Source organism: Bufo gargarizans, chromosome 2 (genome assembly GCF_014858855.1).
Source record: "Bufo gargarizans isolate SCDJY-AF-19 chromosome 2, ASM1485885v1, whole genome shotgun sequence".
In the NCBI taxonomy this organism is placed as follows: domain Eukaryota; kingdom Metazoa; phylum Chordata; class Amphibia; order Anura; family Bufonidae; genus Bufo; species Bufo gargarizans.
This window is the reverse complement of record NC_058081.1, coordinates 705,935,556-705,955,679: the sequence shown is the minus strand read 5'-3', so window position 1 is coordinate 705,955,679 and position 20,124 is coordinate 705,935,556. Positions and strand designations below refer to the sequence as shown.

The 20,124-nt window shown below is 45.5% G+C and overlaps 1 protein-coding gene across 3 annotated transcripts in view; it reads left to right on the top strand.

Moving 5' to 3' along the window:
• IGSF21 (immunoglobin superfamily member 21) overlaps positions 1-11,730 on the top strand; it is a 492,728-nt gene extending 480,998 nt beyond the window's left edge. For 2 of the 3 annotated variants that reach the window (XM_044278638.1, XM_044278637.1), the window contains exons 8-10: positions 583-775; positions 3,409-3,447; positions 11,199-11,730. In XM_044278638.1, the coding sequence (XP_044134573.1) occupies positions 583-775; positions 3,409-3,447; positions 11,199-11,275 (309 nt within the window). In that variant the 3' untranslated portion in view covers positions 11,276-11,730. The remainder of the gene's footprint in view (positions 1-582; positions 776-3,408; positions 3,448-11,198) is intronic. The other variant, XM_044278639.1, reaches the window with a different exon arrangement.
• Positions 11,731-20,124: the final 8,394 nt, after the last annotated feature.

Here is a 20,124-nt window from a genome sequence, read left to right as displayed (position 1 = left end):
CCCAAGCACTGACTCCATATATGGACATAGCTATATATGGAGTCAGAGCAGGGACTCCTAAGCCGAACTAGAGTCCCCACAGTCAATAAATTGTTTCCAATAGGTTGCCTGGATGGTCCAAGTTGCTGCGAGTCCCGAGAGTGAAGTGGGTCCTTATTCACAAAAATCAGTACATGTATAAGGGGACCGTGCAAGATTCGAAGCCTTCAACCTTTATCCAGCAAGCACACACCAGTAAATTTTGTGCGCCACTTCTTATTTAAACATCCTGTGAGACATCAAGAGACACCCATATATAGTGAAGCACTGTAGCAGGTACAACTGGTGTGTGCTTGCTGGATAAAGGTTGAAGGCTCGATTGTTCAACAACGTTATTGGTTTCGAATCTTGCTAGAACCCCCACACCCTTCCCTCTTCAGAGCAGGGGGTACCTGGTGTAATGCTCGGGTTCTCCCGTTGACTTCCATTGTGCTCAGGTGCTCTGTAGAGCATCCGAGCATCGGGAAGTGTTCTACTCGAGCACCCGAGCACTTTGGTGGTCGACCAACACTAATTATTAACTCTTCCTATTCCTCTCTACAGAACGAGGTTTTTCCGGAGCCCCTCTTTACATGGATGAGGGTTGGAGGGCGACTTCTGGACGGCAGCTCCGAGCATGATGGCAAAGAACTGGTCCTGGAGAGGGTTCCGGCAGAGCTGAACGGCACTATGTACCGCTGCACAGCTCAGAACCCGCTGGGCTCTACAGACACACATACACGGTTAATAGTATTTGGTAAGTGTAGTTCTAGAGGCCGCCCCCCGCCGCAGCAGTGAGGGGGGCAGAGGATTCCTAGTTTTTTTTTTTATAGGCTCTCCTGTTGTATTCTTCTTTCCTGCACATTCTGCGATTGTCTTTACTATGATGTAAAAAGCCAAGATGATAAGAAGACTCAAAGCTAGGGCTGCACCAAAGGACTAAGGCCTGTTTCACACTTGTGTTTTGGTTTCCGGTTTTGAGATACGGCAGAGAATCTTAAAACCAAAACGTTTCCGCTTGATGTTAACACATCCGGATTCGTTCCGTTAGGGGGCGGTTGTGTTACATTGAAACGGAAAAAAACGGATCCGGCACTAAAATCATTGTAAGTCGGTGGGTGACGAATCAGAAAAAAATGGATCCGTCATCTATGACTTACATTGATTTTGCTGCTGGATCTCGTTTGTTCTGCGAAACCGCAGCTTGTAGCAGTTCTGTGTCCGATCAAAAAACGCAACAAAACGTAACAGAAGGCATCCTGATCAATTATGCCCCCATTGACAATGGATGGGGAACCAATTTTTAGGTCCTCTGCTGGATCTCAAAACCGGGATGCCACAACGTAAGTGTGAAAAAGGCCAAAGATCTTAGTTTAGGAAATATTAGCGCCCCCTGCAGTCTGTATTAAAATGTCAGAGGTTTTATAGTAACGTTCCTGCACACGTAGAGAGCTGGGTCCGGTGTTACTTGGAGGAAGGAGAAATGGGCTCTTAAAGGGAATGAATGAGGAGGAGAGGACCAGGTTCCAGACTTCCAGCTTCTCCAGGGCTGTAGATCACAACTTCCTTTATTTCATCCGTGATTATAACACCCATCAGTAGTACCTTATACCGTATGTCCAGGGGCCACCATACACCACCGGAAAAACCATGCAAATGCTTGGGGCCCCAGAGATCAGGGTGCCCGCTTTTGGCCACAAACGGTTGGCGTAAATAAATGACTAAAGGGTCGGACATAATGTCTCTGCCGCTAGTTCAGCTGCACAGGGGCCCAGCAGGAAAAGAGAGGATCTTCCTAGCAAAAAGGGGGGATCTTCCCAGCTGTAGAGCAAAAGTGTGCAGGCTGCACTGCTAAATTAAGGGTGGGGCTTAGTGAGACTGGGGAGGAGCTTAATTGTATGACAGAGTGGAGCTTATCAGTGTGACAGGGCGGAGCTTAGCTGTGTAACAGGGTGGAGCTGAGCCATGTGACAGGGCAGAGCTTAGAAGTGCCATGTGGGTGGAGTTTAGCAGTTCAACAGGACCCCCAGATATAGTTTTGCTTGGGGCCCCAGAAATGCCAGATCCAGTCCTGACTATTACAACTGATCACAGCCAAACACTTCACCTGTACCTGGAAATCCTCAACCCCTTCAGACGATCAAAACTGGAGGCGACGCGGTCAGACAGCTGATCCCCACCGATCAGATATTCCTTATATTACAGATATCTGTATCACGCTGGTTTATAATCTAATGTTCTGCGAGTTTCTAATACACTTTGTGTATTTATTGTCAATTCCTCGCCATTTTTCAAAAACTCTGCTTTCTGTCAGTGAACAGGAACCTTTTTTTTTTCGCACCTGGAGTCTGAAAGCACATGTAGACCTAATAATTCACACAGCTGAGGGTCTGCTACAGTCGTATCCAGTCTAGACAGTCCCCATAGACATGGCCTGATACGTTTTTCCTGCACTGATAAATTGTAGCGTTTGACAGCCACAGATCATTTTCTGAATTGGATACAACTGTAACAAACCATCAGCAGTGATAAATCTTAGGTTTTCGGTCTAATAGGGATTTTTTGTTTCTATTCAGTGGTAGCAAGCAGAGATCTTAAGAATTTTTAGAAATATTTTTGAAAGTCACGGAACATATCATTAGTCGATGATTAACGGGATTTTCCAGGACTAACCTTTTGATGACCTATCCATATCAGATCTGTGGGGGTCTGACACACGGCACCCCCCACTGATCAGCTGTTAGCATATCCGCAATTTCTGAAGGCTAACAGTGTGTATGGAGCCTAAACAGCGCCATATACTATGTAGTGGCCATTCTCAGGTATTGCAACTGAGCTCCCGTTCTCTTGAATAGGAGTTGCAGCTGCAGTACTCAAGAACAGCCACTACATAGCATGTGGTGCTGTGGTGTTCTGGAACCATGGGTGCTGCTGCTGACCGGTGGGTGTGTGGAGTGTCAGACCCCCACCAATCTGACAATTATCACCTAACCGGGAGGTATGACATCAATATGTTGGTCGTGTAAGACCCCTTTAAGTTTTATGTAAACCCCTTTACAGCTATGGCCACTGTCATGATGGTTTACTCTCCACCGGGCCCAAAAGAGGTAAGAAAAGAAGTGGCCTCTAGGGTTATGCCACCCTCCTATTTTGCATGGGGATAAAAATGAGGTCTGGGCCCCCCTAAAATTTAGGAAAGGGGCGAGGAGTGGCTTCGTATCAGCTGAGCTTAAGGTCATGAGCAGGAAAATTTTAGCCAGGGACATGGGTTTATAAGAAATGCTTCCGTGAGGCTCTGTACAGACTGTGGCGCAGAATCCGGGGTGATACATTGTATTCGTGGAGGGCCACATTGTAACCTTCTCTAATAAACTGTCTGTTTCCTCGCAGAAAATCCCAATATTCCGAGGGGAACAGAGGATTCAAACGGTGAGTTAAGATCGAAAGCAGAAAGTATCTGCGAACGAGACTAAAATAGATCTCCGCCGCTTCCAGCCCGGAGCGCTCGGGGCTTTTTTTCCTAAAAATAAATTAACAACTGTCTCCATTAGCAACAGGAGCAAAAAATAGACGGCGGCCCCTGCAGATAAACTGTTTGGAAGATAAGAAACGTATAAAGTAGTGAAAGGAGATGATACCGTCAGGCGGCAGCGCACTTAATATCTGCGATTTATGTCCCAGAGTCCGGTGCGAGGGCTGGGAAGTACCCACAGACAGCATCCTGCAGGACCAGGAGGGACTTCCAGTAAAATATTAGGAAGGGGCCTAAATAGCAATTCCCCGAAAGGCATGGCTGCATGGGAAGGGTAGCAGGGTATGGTTCATACAGGAACCTCCTTTGCAAAATCTCAACATGAGGAGGCATTGGGCGGCTGTGTTCAGTTCACAAAGGGTTGTGTAGACCGGAGACAATTGTAACAAACCCTCAGCTGTGAGCTCTGAGGCTTCTGCGGAGGTTCGAGTGGGAGCTCAAGCACACGACCGTGCTGCGGACTGCAAATTACACTTAAATGGGGTCTGCGATCCACATCCTAAAGTCTATGCAGTAGTGCATGCACTACTTTTTTGCGGTGCGGAGGGACGGACAGAGAACCCGCGGAAGCACTCTGTGAGCTTCCGATCCTTGCCTTCATTCCGCACCGCGCTGTATCTCCCGGATTGCAGACCCATTCAAGCGATACAGTGTGCACACGGCGGGAGCCCGTATATTGCGGACCTGCTGTTTGCGGGCCGCAATACGGGCACGGCCGGCACTTGTGCATCAGCCTTAAGGATGTTTGATTTGTATAAGCAGCAGGAATCCGTCACCAAGCTTTTCCTTCCCCTGTGTTACCTTGCACTTTGTTCTCCTTACGTCCCGGGTCTCCTCTCAGCGTTCTCCTTCCTTCATACTAACACCTGACCCTGCTCACCCCTCACTCCCTGACTGTTGCATGAGGTTATTACAATATACTATAGATTATACATTAGGCTAGAGAACAGCGGATGGGTAGGAGTCTGATCGCTGGGACTCCCACTAATAATGCAAATGGGGTCCCTGGAGCTTGAGTGGAGAGCAGCGATTCCAAATGGGCGCTCCACTATCTTCATCAATCTCATAGATTCAGAATCGAGTGGCCACATGTATCCTCGACCACTGCTGCATTCAAGCGCCTCCTCACTGGAGTCCTACTGTGAGGATCTACGGCAGCCGTGGGGCCCCCCTCTCGTGATCTGTGGGGCCCCCCCAGACAGCAGACACTCGCTGCCTGTGAATAGGTGATGAATGCTGCTCATGAGAAAACCCCTTTGATTGTGCAGGCGCTGGTGATGTGACATGACTATTGTTTTAAGTTCGGGCGTCAGGTTCGGGTTATCGAAGAATCGCGTTATAGATTCCGCTACCACGGACCATAACGGAATTTAGAATCCATAACGCGATTCTTCGATAACCCGAACTTTAGACGCCGAACTTAAAACACAAGTTCGCTCAATACTAGACACGACCAGTGGAGGGATTGTATATTGTTGTGTGCAAGTCCTTGACATAGTCCTTGTGTTATCCTTTAGTACTCGCCTTAAAGGGCACCTGTCAGCATGCTTTTGCAACCCCAAACCGCCTCCAGTACCTGATCGTTCTCCTCCATTAGGGCTCATGCACACGGCCATTGCCCTGCCGTGACCGTATTGTGGCCCGCATACCGCAGGTCTGCAGTACACGGGGCACTGGCTGTGTGCACCCCGCATCACGGATGTAGACCCATTCACTTGAATGGGTCTGCAAACCCAGAGATGCGGTGCAGAAGCACGGATCGGAACCCCACGGAAGCACTATGGAGCGCATCCGTGATGTTTCTGGCCGTTCCTCTGCACCGCAAAAAAGTAGCAGCATGCACTCCTTTTTTTTGGTGCGAACCGTCGGATGCGGATCGCGGACCCCATTCAAGTGAATGGGTCTGCGATCCGCATGTGACTGACCCACGGTCTGTGCCCGTGTATTGCGGACCGGGGCCCTTATGTTCGTGGGCATGAGCCCTTAGTCTCCAAAGAGGTTCCTCATTATACAAGATTAGCATAGACACTGCCAAGAGAAGTCAGGATGTCCACACCCTAATCCCACCCAGCCAGGACTGGGGCGTCATCACAAGCCAGGCTGAAATCTTGCGCATGTGCCATTGTGGTCTACCTCTGGCGCCTGCGCAGTGAAGCAGGGTGAAAGGGATGCCGGATGTACATATACTGTGTAGTCTGTAGCAGTCAGGAACTGTCTTTTGGGGGCTAGTGACCCACATAACCTATGGTTGTATACACATTAGGCCTCTTTCACACGACTGTATGTTTTTTGCGGTCCGCAAAAAAAAACTGATGCATCCGTCTTGCATTCATTTTTATTTTTTTTGCGGACCCATTGTAACAATGCCTATTCTTGTCCGTAAAGGGACAAGAATAGGACATGTTCTATCTTTTTTCTGGAGATGCGGAACAGACATACAGATACGGACAGCACCCGTTGTGCTGTCCGCTTTTTTTGCAGACCCATTGAAAGGAATGGATTCGCGGATCGGATGCGGACCAAAAATACGGTTGAGTGAATGTGGCCTTGGGCTCATGCATGTGCCGTGCCCATATTGTGGCCCCACTATACGGGCACCAGCCATGTGCACACTGTATCACGGATACGGACCCATTCACTTGCAGAGGGACGAAGCAGAAGGCCATGGAGTGCAGACGAATCGCGGTCTCATTCAAGTTGAATGGGTCTGGATCCATCAGCGCCGGCCACACAGACGGTGCCCGTGCATTGGGGACTGCAATCTGTGGTCCCCGAGGCATGGGCCCTTACAGTGTGCCCACACCCGGCCTTCTCTCCTATAAGCTTTATTCCTTCATCTCCGGAGTTTCACTGCATTCATGTCTCTACCGTAAAGAAAACTCCTGCTGATCGCTCCGGCAATTTTCTCCTTAATTCTGCTTCTGAGAAACTTTCGGAAAATTACAGCGATTAAAATCTTCATGACAGTGAGATAATTTGTGAGGACTCTGCTACGTCAATTATGTGATGGAGGCGCGCGGGATGAATGGATTCTGCCTGCGCACCTGGCCTTAAAAAACACGTACAGATCTAGCAGGCGCCAACGTCGGTGGGTCTAAGGCGTTAACCCGACAGTGTAACAAGCTTTGCACATTGTTAAACTAAGCCAGTGTGATAAGCTGGTGCGTTAATGCGCCAGGAAATAGTTTAACGCCTGCTACATCTGTACATGTGATGATGGCGGATGAAAGGTGACATCACTGAATCAAAATCATCCGTCCACCGATGACCAATCGTCATTGTGATTGAGCCCCCCTCCAATAACTGCCAGAGCAGAGTGCAGAATATGCGGAAATGGTACCAAAGGATGAAAAAGTAGTGTTAACTATAGCAACTGTAACGGCCAGTCAGCTCCGCTCACATGTAGCAGTGGTAGTGCAGTACACAGGCTGCACCATGACTGCGCAAAAGCTTCTTGGTGTGGCCTTTCTACGTGAAGTAACCAGGACGCTGTCCAGACGGGACATCATTTTTAAGAAGCGAAAATTTCCTACTTTAATTTTTATTTCAATTTTCAAGAACTTTGCTTGCTGTCATTGATTGGAAACACTGCTTAAATTCACAGGATAAAGCCTCATGCACACGGCTGTTGTTTTGGTCCGCATACGAGCCGCAGTTTTGGCGACTCGGATGCGGACCCATTCACTTCAATGGGGCCGTAAAAGATGCGGACAGCACTCCGTTGCTCCGTTCCCCTGCAAAAAAAAATAACCTGTCCTATTCTTGTCTGCGCTTTGCGGACAAGAATAGGCAGTTATATTAAAGGCTGTCTGTGCCGTTCCGCAAATTGCGGAACGCACAGGGACGCCATCCGTGCTTTGCGGATCCACGATTTGCAGACCGCAAAACACACAACGGTCGTGTGCATGAGGCCTTACTCAGCCCTACTGATGCATCGGATTAAACCATCCTCTGCTGCAACACAAATCTTTCTACCGGACGTCAGGCTGATGCATTTTTCCTGCACTGATACAATGTAACAAAAGCCTCAGTCATGGATCAGGAAGAATGTTTGGTCTGTGGATGACCTGGATGGACGGATGTCTTTTTTCAGCCAATGTTTTGATGTAACCAACAATGTGCCCTTTCACTGACAGCAAGCAGAGACTTAACTTCAGGTGGAGGACTGAATTTGAAACCGTGAATGAGCTTCTTTTTGTATGAGGGCTCATGCAAAGAAACTTATTTTGTTTCCGTGTCCGTTCAGTTTTTTTTGCGGTCCGTATGCGGAACCACTCACTTCAATGGGGCTGCAAAAAAACGGAAATGGCTCAGTGTGCGTTCCGTGTCTGTATGTCCGTTCCACAAAAAAGTAGAACATGTCCTATTATTGTCCGCATCACGGACAAGGATAGGACTGTTCTTCTAGGGGCCAGCTGTTCCGTTCCGCAAAATACGGAATGCACAAGGACCTCATCCGTATTTTTTCCGGATCCGTGTTTTGCGGATCGCAAAATACATACAGTCGTGTTCATGAGCCCTAAAGCTAGTAGTGATAACATCTTCTGCTGCCTTAAGGTAACGCATAAGAGATATCTGACGGCTGAATGCTTTTATGGCCGCCAGCTGTCCCTGGGAACCTCAGGCTTTGACTCATCTGTCAAAAAATCTAAAGGATTGGACATGTTGAAATCTAACAGCCCAATCCTTATCTGCCTCAACATTGGGAGGCCCTAATACACATTAAAGGGGTTTAATCCTCATTATGCCCAGAAGCCACCACTGATCAGCTGTTTGAAGAGGCTGCAGCGCTCCCCCTCGCAGTATACCAAGCACAGCGCCTCCATTGGTTAGTGGCTGTGATTGGTATTGCAGCTCAGTCCCATTCACTATGCCATATGACTGATGTAACTGTCCAAGGAAGAGTCGTCGGTGTCTTTTCAAACAGTTGATTGGGAGGAGTGCCAGAAGTCGGACCCCCACCAATCAGACACTGATGACCTATTTTGAGGATAGCTCATCAGTATTAAACACTCGGATAACCCCTTTAACCGCCTCCGGACCGGCTAACGCAGACCCGCGGTCCGGAGGCGGCAGCTCTGCGCAGAGTGACGCATATACGCGTCATCTCGCGAGAGCCGTGATTTCCTGTGAACACGTGCACACAGGCGCGCGCGTTCACAGGATCGGAAGGTAAGCGAGTGGATCTCCAGCCTGCCAGCGGCGATCGTTCGCTGGCAGGCTGGAGATGCGATTTTTTTTAACCCCTAACAGGTATATTAGACGCTGTTTTGATAACAGCGTCTAATATACCTGCTACCTGGTCCTCTGGTGGTCCCTTTTGCTTGGATCGACCACCAGAGGACACAGGCAGCTCTGTAAAGTAGTACCAAACACCACTACACTACACCCCCCCCTTGTCACTTATTAACCCCTTACGAACCCCTGATCACCCATGATCACCCCATATAGACTCCCTGATCACCCCCCTGTCACTGATCACCCCCCTGTCATTGATCACCCCCCTGTAAGGCTCCATTCAGACGTCCGATGATTTTTACGGATCCACGGATACATGGATCGGATCCGCAAAACACATACGGACGTCTGAATGGAGCCTTACAGGGGGGTGATCAATGACAGGGGGGTGATCACCTCATATACACTCCCTGATCACCCCCTGTCATTGATCACCCCCCTGTAAGGCTCCATTCAGACGTCCGTATGTGTTTTGCGGATCCGATCCATGTATCCGTGGATCCGTAAAAATCATACGGACGTCTGAATGGAGCCTTACAGGGGGGTGATCAATGACAGGGGGGGGATCAGGGAGTCTATATGGGTGATCACCCCCTTGTTATTGATCACCCACCTGTAAGGCTCCATTCAGACATTTTTTTGCCCAAGTTAGCGGAATTTTATTTTTTTATTTTTTTCTTACAAAGTCTCATATTCCACTAACTTGTGTCAAAAATTAAAATTTCACATGAACTCACCATACCCCTCACGGAATCCAAATGCGTAACATTTTTTTGACATTTATATTCCAGACTTCTTCTCACGCTTTAGGGCCCCTAAAATGCCAGGGCAGAGTAACCCCATTTCGGAAAGAAGACACCCCAAGGTATTCGCTGAGGGGCATATTGAGTCCATGAAAGATTAAAATTTTTGTCCCAAGTTAGCGGAAAGGAAGACTTTGTGAGAAAATAAAAAAACAAAACAATTTCCGCTAACTTGTGCCAAAAAAAAATAATTTCTATGAACTCGCCATGCCCCTTATTGAATACCTTGGGGTGTCTTCTTTCCAAAATGGGGTCACATGTGGGGTATTTATACTGCCCTGGCATTTTAGGGGCCCGAAAGCGTGAGAAGAAGTCTGGGATCCAAATGTCAAAAAATGCCCTCCTAAAAGGAATTTGGGCCGCTTTGCGCATCTAGGCTGCAAAAAAGTGTCACACATCTGGTATCGCCGTACTCAGGAGAAGTAGGGCAATGTGTTTTGGGGTGTCATTTTACATATACCCATGCTGGGTGAGATAAATATCTTGGTCAAATGCCAACTTTGTATAAAAAAATGGGAAAAGTTGTCTTTTGCCAAAATATTTCTCTCACCCAGCATGGGTATATGTAAAATGACACCCCAAAACACATTCCCCAACTTCTCCTGAGTACGGCGATACCACATGTGTGACACTTTTTTGCCGCCTAGATGGGCAAAGGGGCCCACATTCCAAAGAGCACCTTTAGGATTTCACGGCATTTTTTACACATTTTGATTTCAAACTACTTCGCACGCATTTGGGCCCCTAAAATGCCAGGGCAGTATAACTACCCCACAAGTGACCCCATTTAGGAAAGAAGACACCCCAAGGTATTTTGTGATGGGCATGGCGAGTTCATGGAAGTTTTTATTTTTTTGTCACAAGTTAGTGGAATATGAGACTTTGTAAGAAAAAAAAAAGAAAAAATAAAATCTTCCGCTAACTTGTGACAAAAAATAAAAAGTTCTATGAACTCACTATGCCCATCAGTGAATACCTTAGGGTGTCTACTTTCGAAATGGGGTCATTTGTGGGGTGTTTCTACTGTCTGGGCATTGTAGAACCTCAGGAAACATGACAGGTGCTCAGAAAGTCAGACCTGCTTCAAAAAGCGGAAATTCACATTTTTGTACCATAGTTTGTAAACGCTATAACTTTTACCCAAACCATTTTTTTTTTTACCCAAACATTTTTTTTTTATCAAAGACATGTAGAACAATAAATTTAGCGAAAAATTTATATATGGATGTCGTTTTTTTTGCAAAATTTTACAACTGAAAGTGAAAAATGTCATTTTTTTGCAAAAAAATCGTTAAATTTAGATTAATAACAAAAAAAGTTAAAATGTCAGCAGCAATGAAATACCACCAAATGAAAGCTCCATTAGTGAGAAGAAAAGGAGGTAAAATTCATTTGGGTGGTAAGTTGCCTGACCGAGCGATAAACGGTGAAAGGAGTGTAGTGCAGAAGTGTAAAAAGTGGCCTGGTCATGAAGGGGGTTTCAGCTAGCGGGGCTGAAGTGGTTAAATGGTTGACCAGTCCAGCCTGCATTTATGTGTATGGCTAAGTCTCCCCTTGGTTACGTTGTTCCACCCTCAGATCTAACATTTGTCTCCTTCTTCCCGCAGGTTCTGTCTCCATGTACAGCCACCCAAGACTAATTTTGGTGCTCATACTTTTGACAGTGATTTTGGAACTCACGTGAGACTAGGGCGCTCGTCTAACCCGTCCCCACCCCAATAAGGACTCCACAAAGCATCCATCACTCCGACGTCAGTTTTATTTTCTATACTAGCTCCCGTCTTGTTGGTTTCTGTCTGTGTTTTAGCTTCCTTGAGCTGATAAATTAAAAACGAAAAAAAAAAAAAAAAGAAGAAAAACAAAACAAAAAAACACACAAAATCTTTCCTTCTCGATGTTGAACTGCAGTTCTGTACGGTGACGGTCAAACCGTCCGGACGTGTGACTTCATAGAGAAGCGCGGTACACTTCTAGTGGATTCGGAGAACTGGGAAATTTGGCTGAAGTTTGGTTTTAGCTCAACCTCGGAAACAAAGATGGCGGCCACGGGATATAATAAAGGACATCTGCCTAGCGATGGACACAAAGCAGTGACGAGAATTTAGTAATAATAATAATAAAAAATATATAAAATAAAAAGATAATTTTGGGCGACATGAATAAAATAAGAATGTTTTGTATCCGCTCGTCATTTATCCTCTATAATGTTACATTGGGGGGTGGGATTAATATACTACGTTGTCATGGTTACATAAAGCTTTCTGGTCATATTGCTAATACATTGCATCATTTAGTTTTATAGCAACCAGACATCAGTTTTTTCTTGCACACAGCTCCAAATCCCCTGTATAGACATAGTGCAATTATTCTGACTGCAGCCACCACCAGGGGGAGCTTCAGAGCTAACTGCATACTGCTTTAGGCCTCATGCACACGGCCATTCCAAATTGCGTTCCCCAATGCTCGAGCGCCATCTGTTCAACTTGAATGGTTCCATGAGCCATCCGCACCGTGAAAAAATAGAACATATTCGGTGCGGAACCACGGAGAGAACCCCAATGAAGCACAACCACGGAGAGAACCCCAATGAAGCACTCCGTAGTGCTTCCGTGGGGTTCTGTGCCTCTATTCCGCACCGTGATACGGGCTGCACACCGGGCGCACTGCCGGGCGAGGGCCGTGTGTATGGGGCCTTATTATGGCATTTAAAGGGGTTTTGTCATCTCTGACTTTGATGGTATATCACTAGGATAGGTGCAGGTACCACCGATGAGACTGGCACCTATCTCCCTCTAGTGGTGGCTACATGTAACCCAAATTTTATTATGGCACCCTATGTTTATGCAGAGGATTTGGCGCTCTGTATCAGAAAAATGGAGCTCTATTTGCAATTAAGAAACTGATCAGCACAGAACGTTGAGCCTAAAATGACATGTTTTTAAAATTGCGGGAATTCACTTTAGTGGCGTCTTCTCTAAATGAGACTTCATCATTGTACTGCAGCCGTCTAATATACTTTAAATTTGCTCGCCATATGGAAGATTTCTGCTTGATGTGAATGGAAGCGTTAAGGTAAAAACATCCAGATTTAGTCCCTCTTATCACCGCTGAATGTTTGCTACAATGTATCAGGGTGGTTACTGTCTGGTGACTGAGACTCGGGATTTCTGTAGCTTTGTCGCAATGATACAGTTGTAACAAATCTCTCTACTGCCCCAGGCTCCAAGACGATCAGTTTTGCATTTGCTGATACATTGTAACAACCTTCAGGACAAAGTAAAGACCAGTTTCAGCCATGAGGTCTAAAAGGGTCGTCCGGGTGTCTAATATTGACGCCCGATCCAGTGATGGCTACTCCAGCTGTGGTGAAACTACGACCCCCATCATGCTCCATTTATTTCTATGGAGTTCTGAGAACATCTTGGGAGTCATAGTATTAACACAGCTGTAGTGCCGGAGGTTAGCCATCCCAGGGATAGGTCATCAGTATCTGATCGGTGGGGGTCCGGCTCCTGGCACCACCTGTTTGAAGCGCTGTGGCCAGTGATGTCACAATCATTAGTCACATGACCTAGGCGCAGCTCAGTCCCATTCAAGTGTGAATAGGCCTGAGCTGCAGTACCAAGTACAGCCACTATCCAATGGGCGGCGCTGTGCTTGGTGAGCTGTGAGGAGGCTGTGGTGCTCATCGCACCGCTGCAGCCTCTTTAACCAGGTGACTGTCGGCGGTGCGGGAGTTAGACCCCTGCCCCCCCAGCCTGAGGAAAACCCCTTTAAACAAGAATGTTTCTATTCACTGACATCTTAAAGAGATCTTGAGAATGGTGAGAAATTGAAGCCTAATTGAATGTAATCATTATTTAATGATTACATTTCCATAAAAGCAGACACCTAAAAGGGACCGTCCATGATATCTGGAAACTTGAGTAGAGAAGGAAATGCTGCAACATAAAAATAGTTACAGCCTTCTCGTTAAATCCTCCATTGCTCCGGGGCTCCCTGCCGATCCAGCGCCGATGTCATCACATAAGTGCTGGCGCTTGGATGTATGGCACATCATAATATGACATCATCACTGCAGTACCAGCAGGGACCATGTCAGAGGACTGGAGTGATGGGGGATTTAACAAGTGAGAAATATATATTTATTTATTTATTTTATTTATTTATTTATCTTGCACCATTTCCTGCTCTTAGGCTACTTTCACACTTGCAGCAGAGAGATACGGCAGGCAGTTCCGTCGCCGGAACTGCCTGCCGGATCAGGCAAAACGTATGCCAACTGATGGCATTTGTAAGACTGATCAGGATCCTGATCAGTCTTAAAAATGCCTGATCAGCTTTTTTTCAGTCTGCGCATGTGCAGACCGGAAGGACGGATCCGGCATTCCGGTATTCTGAATGCCAGATCCGGCACTAATACATTCCTATGGGAAACAATGCCGGCATTCAGGCAAGTCTTCAGTATTTTTCGCCGGAGATAAAACCGTAGCATGCTGCGGTTTTCTCTTTTGCCTGATCAGTCAAAACGACTGAACTGAAGACATCCTGATGCAAACTGAACGGATTACTCTCCATTCAGAATGCATGGGGATCTGCCTGATCAGTTCTTTTCCGGTATAGAGCCCCTGTGACGGAACTCTATACCGGAAAAGAGAAACGCTAATGTGAAAGTACCCTTACTCAGTTTTCAGAAAATCCCAGACAACCCCTTTAAGGTTACGTATAAGATCTAAAGCCGCCTGTAAACACCAAGTTACCCACAATTCCCACCAGCGATCTCGTGTCTGTGCAGGTGGAGCTTTTTCTTGGTGGGTTTCGATTATGATGAAAAACAATTTTTTTCAGTTTTTTTTCCTCCTCACTTTAAGGCCTCATGCACACGACCATATGTATTTTGTGGTTCGCAAAAAAACGCGGATCCGTAAAATACGGATACCAGCCATATGCATTTCTCACTTTCCACGGGGCTGGTTGTAAAAAAAAACTATTCTAATCCGCAAAATGGACAAGAATAGGACAGGTTCTATTTTTTTGCAGGACGTGCGGACATATGGAGGCGGACCACACACGTTGTGCTGTCCGCATTTTTAGCGGCCCCGTTGAAATGAATAGGTCTGCAACCAATCCCAATCTGCAAAAAATGTGGTCGTGGCATAAAGCCTTATATAGCATCCGATCAGCAGATAATGGAACTAAGGGGCCAGAGCCTAACAGGAAATCAGCAGAACTGTGAATGCAGCTCTGGATGTGACTGATGTGTCATTGAGGATCAGTACAGTAGAAGTAACACTTAAGGATTAGTCAATGTATCCAGTATTCTATGTAGAAGTAAGCCAGGATTGGAGGTGGAGCAGCACGGGAAGGAGTATGGATGTAACGCCTCCTACTGGACGAGTGGGTAAATACTATAATACAACCGGCGTGATACAAACTAGCTCGTTGCTGAGGGCCGCAGCAGATTTGTGATGTGATCTGAATAAGAAAAATAATAGTTTTTGCTCCCGTGTGACTTTTGTGGTGCGAACGCTGCGGTTGCGATGGGCGGAAGCGTTGATTTATCAGACAACGCGGAGCCTGGAGGGACTGGGAGAAGTGACATATTGTGTGTTACCAGCTCAGTCGTTACGTCGGCTATTTCTGGAAGCCGCCTCCTCGTGTAACAACGTAATGAGGCCGACATGTTAGTATTCACACTATGGCTCCTCCAGAATGTATAATGTATTGTATCAGGTACCGCTTTACAGGCCTTCGGGAACCGCATCATTTTCTGGTGTCAACTAGAGGTCAGATCCACCGAACTGATTTTAACAAGGAAACAGCCTTTATTTTGCAGGCGCATCATTTATTCATGGCGAGCCGCGCGGCTCCTTGTGTTTAACACGCAGCCCAGATTGTGGATGAATATTTATCTTTTCTTCCTCCACCGACATCTGCACTTTTTTTTTGTTCAAGGAAAATTTGTTCTGGTAACATGCAAGAAGCTCAAGACGTCTCCAAGGGAAGCTTAGGGGGGAATGTCTCCTCTCGGCTTTGCTTCCAGCAAACAAGCCCAGAACACAAGGCCGGGAAGAGTATCACATGATACCATCTACGCGAATGGCGAATCCTGTCCTCTGCCATCGATACTGCTTTGGATGGAGGAGAATTCCCATCATCCAAGAGTCCAGCAGAGGCGCTGGTGACGTGGCCAGGCCCTAAACCAGTCGGCCGGTTTTGTGAAACTGAATAATAGCTTCTTATTACAGCATGCTAACGTAATCATGATTTCAATGGGAACTGTGTCATTCCACAGTTTCACCAGTGGTGGTGCTGCAGGGATATTGAGCAGTTGATGACAGGGTTCTTCTACAGATCGCAGCTGATCAATGGGAGCAGTGGGACAACGTGTGTTTCAAAGAATAATGGATCTTCACACTTGAGCAACCCTTTTACATGCACACAACCGTATGTGTTTTGCGGTCCACAAATTGCAAATCCGCCCCCCCAAAAATGATGACATCCGTATGCCATCCGTTTTTTTTGCAGATCCATTGTAACAATACCTAAAACAGAAAAGAATAGGACGCGTTTTTTTTTTTTTGCGGGGCTACGGAACAGACATACTGATGCGGACCCATTGAAATGAATGTGTACGCATCCTATCCGCAAAAAAATGGAACGGACACGGAAACAAACGATGTTCATGTTCACAAAGCCTAAGGCCTCTTTCACACGGGCGTCGTGTTTTTTGCCCGGATAAGATGCGGGTGCGTTGCGGGAAAATGCACGATTTTTCTGCGTGAGTGCAAAACATTGTAATGCGTTTTGCATGCGCGTGAGAAAAATCGGCATGTTTGGTACCTGAACTTCTTCACAGAAGTTCGGGCTTGGGATCGGTGTTCTGTAAATTGTATTATTTTCCCTTATAACATGGTTATAAGGGAAAATAATAGCATTCTTAATACAGAATGCATAGTAAAACAGCGCTGGAGGGGTTAAAAAAATAATAATAATAATTTAACTCACCTTAATCCAATTGATCGCGCAGCCGCCATCTCTTCTGTCTTCTTCTTTGCTGTGCACAGGAATAGGACCTTTGATGACGTCACTGTGCTCATCACATGGTCCAATCACATGGTTCATCACCATGGTGAGGGACCATGTGATTGGATCATGTGATGTGACGTCACCACAGGTCCTTAGCCGGCAGCTCAACATTACAGAAGAAGACAGAGATCCGCAACTACGCGATCAAGTGGACTCGGTGAGTTAATTTTTTTTAATTTTTAACCCCTCCATCACTATTTTACTTTGCATTCTGTATTAAGAATGCTATTATTTTCCCTTATAACCATGTTAGAAGGGAAAATAATACAGATCGGGTCCCCAGCCCGATTATCTCCTAGCAACCATGCGTGAAAATCGCACCGCATCTGCACTTGCTTGCGATTTTCACATGGCTCCATTCACTTCTATGGGGCCTACGTTGCGTGAAAAACGCAGAATATAGAGCATGCTGCGATTTTCATGCAACGCACAAGTGATGCGTGAAAATCACCGCTCATGTGCACAGCCCCATAGAAATGAATGGGTCCGGATTCAGTGCGGGTGCAATGCGTTCACCTCATGCATTGCACCCGCGCAGAATACTCGCCCGTGTGAAAGGGTCCTAACTCTTTTTCCTTTTTTTTTTTTTTGCATTTTCTTTTTCCACTCCCTGCCTTTCTGGAGCCATACTCTTTTTTATTTTTCTGCTCACATAGTCATATAAGGGCTTGTTATTTTTGCAGGACAAGTTGTACTTTCTAATGACACCATTTAACCACCTCCGGACCGCCTAACGCACATGTGCGTTCCGGAGGTGGCAGCCCTGCGCTCAACGACGCATATACGCGTCATCTCGCGAGGGCCGGGATTTCCTGTGAACGCGCGCACACAGGAGAAGTTGGGCAATGTGTTTTGGGGTGTCATTTTTTTTATACAAATGCCAACTTTGTATAAAAAAATGGGAAAAGTTGTCTTTTGCCAAGAGAAATATCTTGGCAAAAGACAACTTTTCCCATTTTTTTATACAAAGTTGGCAATTGACCAAGATATTTTTCTCACCCAGCATGGGTATATGTAAAATGACACCCCAAAACACATTCCCCAACTTCTCCTGAGTACGGCGATACCAGATGTGTCACACTTTTTTGCTGCCAAGGTGGGCAAAGGGGCGCATATTCCAAAGTGCACCTTTTGGATTTCACCGGTCATTTCTTACACATTTTGATTGCAAAGTTCTTCTCACACATTTGGGCCCCTAAATTGCCAGGGCAGTATAACTACCCCACAAGTGACCCCATTTTGGAAAGAAGACACCCCAAGGTATTCTGTGAGGGGCATGGTGAGTTCCTAGAATTTTTTATTTTTTGTCGCAAGTTAGTGGAATATGAGACTTTGTAAGAAAAAATAAAAAATAAAAATAATCATCATTTTCCGCTAACTTGTGACAAAAAAAAAAAAGTTCTATGAACTCACTATGCCCATCAGCGAATACCTTAGGGTGTCTACTTTCCGAAATGGGGTAATTTGTGGGGGTTTTCTACTGTCTGGGCATTGTAGAACCTCAGGAAACATGACAGGTGCTCAGAAAGTCAGAGCTGTTTCAAAAAGCGGAAATTCACATTTTTGTACCATAGTTTGTAAATGCTATAACTTTTACCCAAACCATTTTTTTTTTGCCCAAACATTTTTTTTTTATCAAAGACATGTAGAACAATAAATTTGGTGAAAAATTTATATATGGATGTCGTTTTTTTTGCAAAATTTTACAGCTGAAAGTGAAAAATGTCATTTTTTTGCAAAAAAATCGTTACATTTTGATTAATAACAAAAAAAGTAAAAATGCCAGCAGCAATGAAATACCACCAAATGAAAGCTCCATTAGTGAGAAGAAAAGGAGGTAAAATTCATTTGGGTGGTAAGTTGCATGACCGAGCGATAAACGGTGAAAGTAGTGTAGTGCCGAAGTGTAAAAAGTGCTCTGGTCATGAAGGGGGTTTCACCTAGCGGGGCTGAAGTGGTTAATAATGCACACGATTCACTGGGAAGCTGGAAAAATTCCAAATGCAGTGGAATTGGAAAAAAAAAACGCAATTACGCCATAGTTTTATGGGTTTCAATTCTACAGCGTTCCCTATGCAATGAATCTGACCGTGCCCTTCATTTTTTGGGTCAGTACGATTACAATGATACATTTGTATAGTTTTGTATTGCTGGCATTTAAAAAAATTTTTTTTTAAATGTATTCTTTTCATCGCCATATTCTGACCCATAATTTTGTTATAGTTATAGTATAGTTTTATTAAGGGATCATTTTTTTGGGAGTTATATGTTCTTTCTATTGATAACATTTTGGAGTGTGTTTGACTTTTTAATCACTTTTTATTACATTTTTTTCATTTTTTTTGGGGGGGAGGGAGGTAAGGAGACAAATGGCAAATTGGCCAATTAGGATTTTCTTTCCGTTACTGTGTTCACCATACGGGATAAATCCATTTATATTTTAGTATGGGCATTTTGGGACATGGCAATGCCTATGATCTTAATTTTTTATTGTTTATTATTATTTTTATTATGGGGAAAGGGTCAGGGGATTTGAATTAATTTTTTTTTTATATATATATATATTTTTTTTAAGTTTTATATTTTTAACTATTTTACTTTATTTGCTTCTCCCTTACACCGCAATAAACTAGCATTGCAGTATATGGAAGATGTGTTATATTCCTTTGGAGCCCTGCCATCTGCAGGTCTCCATATGAACGACAGCTCTAATAGCCTGGGCCACAGGCTAGTACAGAAAATGAACGGCTTCCCCAATCACTGTGTGGGGAAGCCGGTCAGGCCCCGGGTACACAGTGTCCCTGGGGAAAGACGCCTCAGATGTCGTGGTCACAATGGACCAGGGCATCTGAGTGGTTAAATATCTACAATATGAGTTATGGCCAATCGAAAAAAAACGGTCTGCAAAAAAACGGACTGGAAAGAAAATACATTCGTGTGCATGAGGCCTAAGGGCTCATGCACACGAACATATTTTCTTTCCGTATCCTTTCCGGTTTTTTTTTTCAATGGGTCCGCCAAAAATTCTGAAGTTACTCCGTGTGCATTCCATTTCAGTATGTCCAAATTTCCGTTCCGCAAAAAAATAGAACATGTCCTATTATTGTCTGCATTACGGACAAGAATAGGACTGTTGTATTAGGGGCCAGCTTTTCCGTTCCGCAAAATACGGAATGCACACGGACGTCATCCTGTATTTTTTGCGGATCTGTTTTTTGTGGACGGCAAACTACATACGGTCGTCTGCATGAGCCCTAAACTGCTCAGACGTTCCCTGCATTGGGGACCGCAATGTGCGGATTCCTCAGACGGATCCAGACCCGTTCAACTTGAAAAATAGAACATGATCTATTTTTATTTTTTTTGCGGTGCGGTGGTATGGAGAGAAACCCTACGGAAGCACTACGTAGTGCTTCCATGGGGTTCTGTGCATCCATTCCGCAC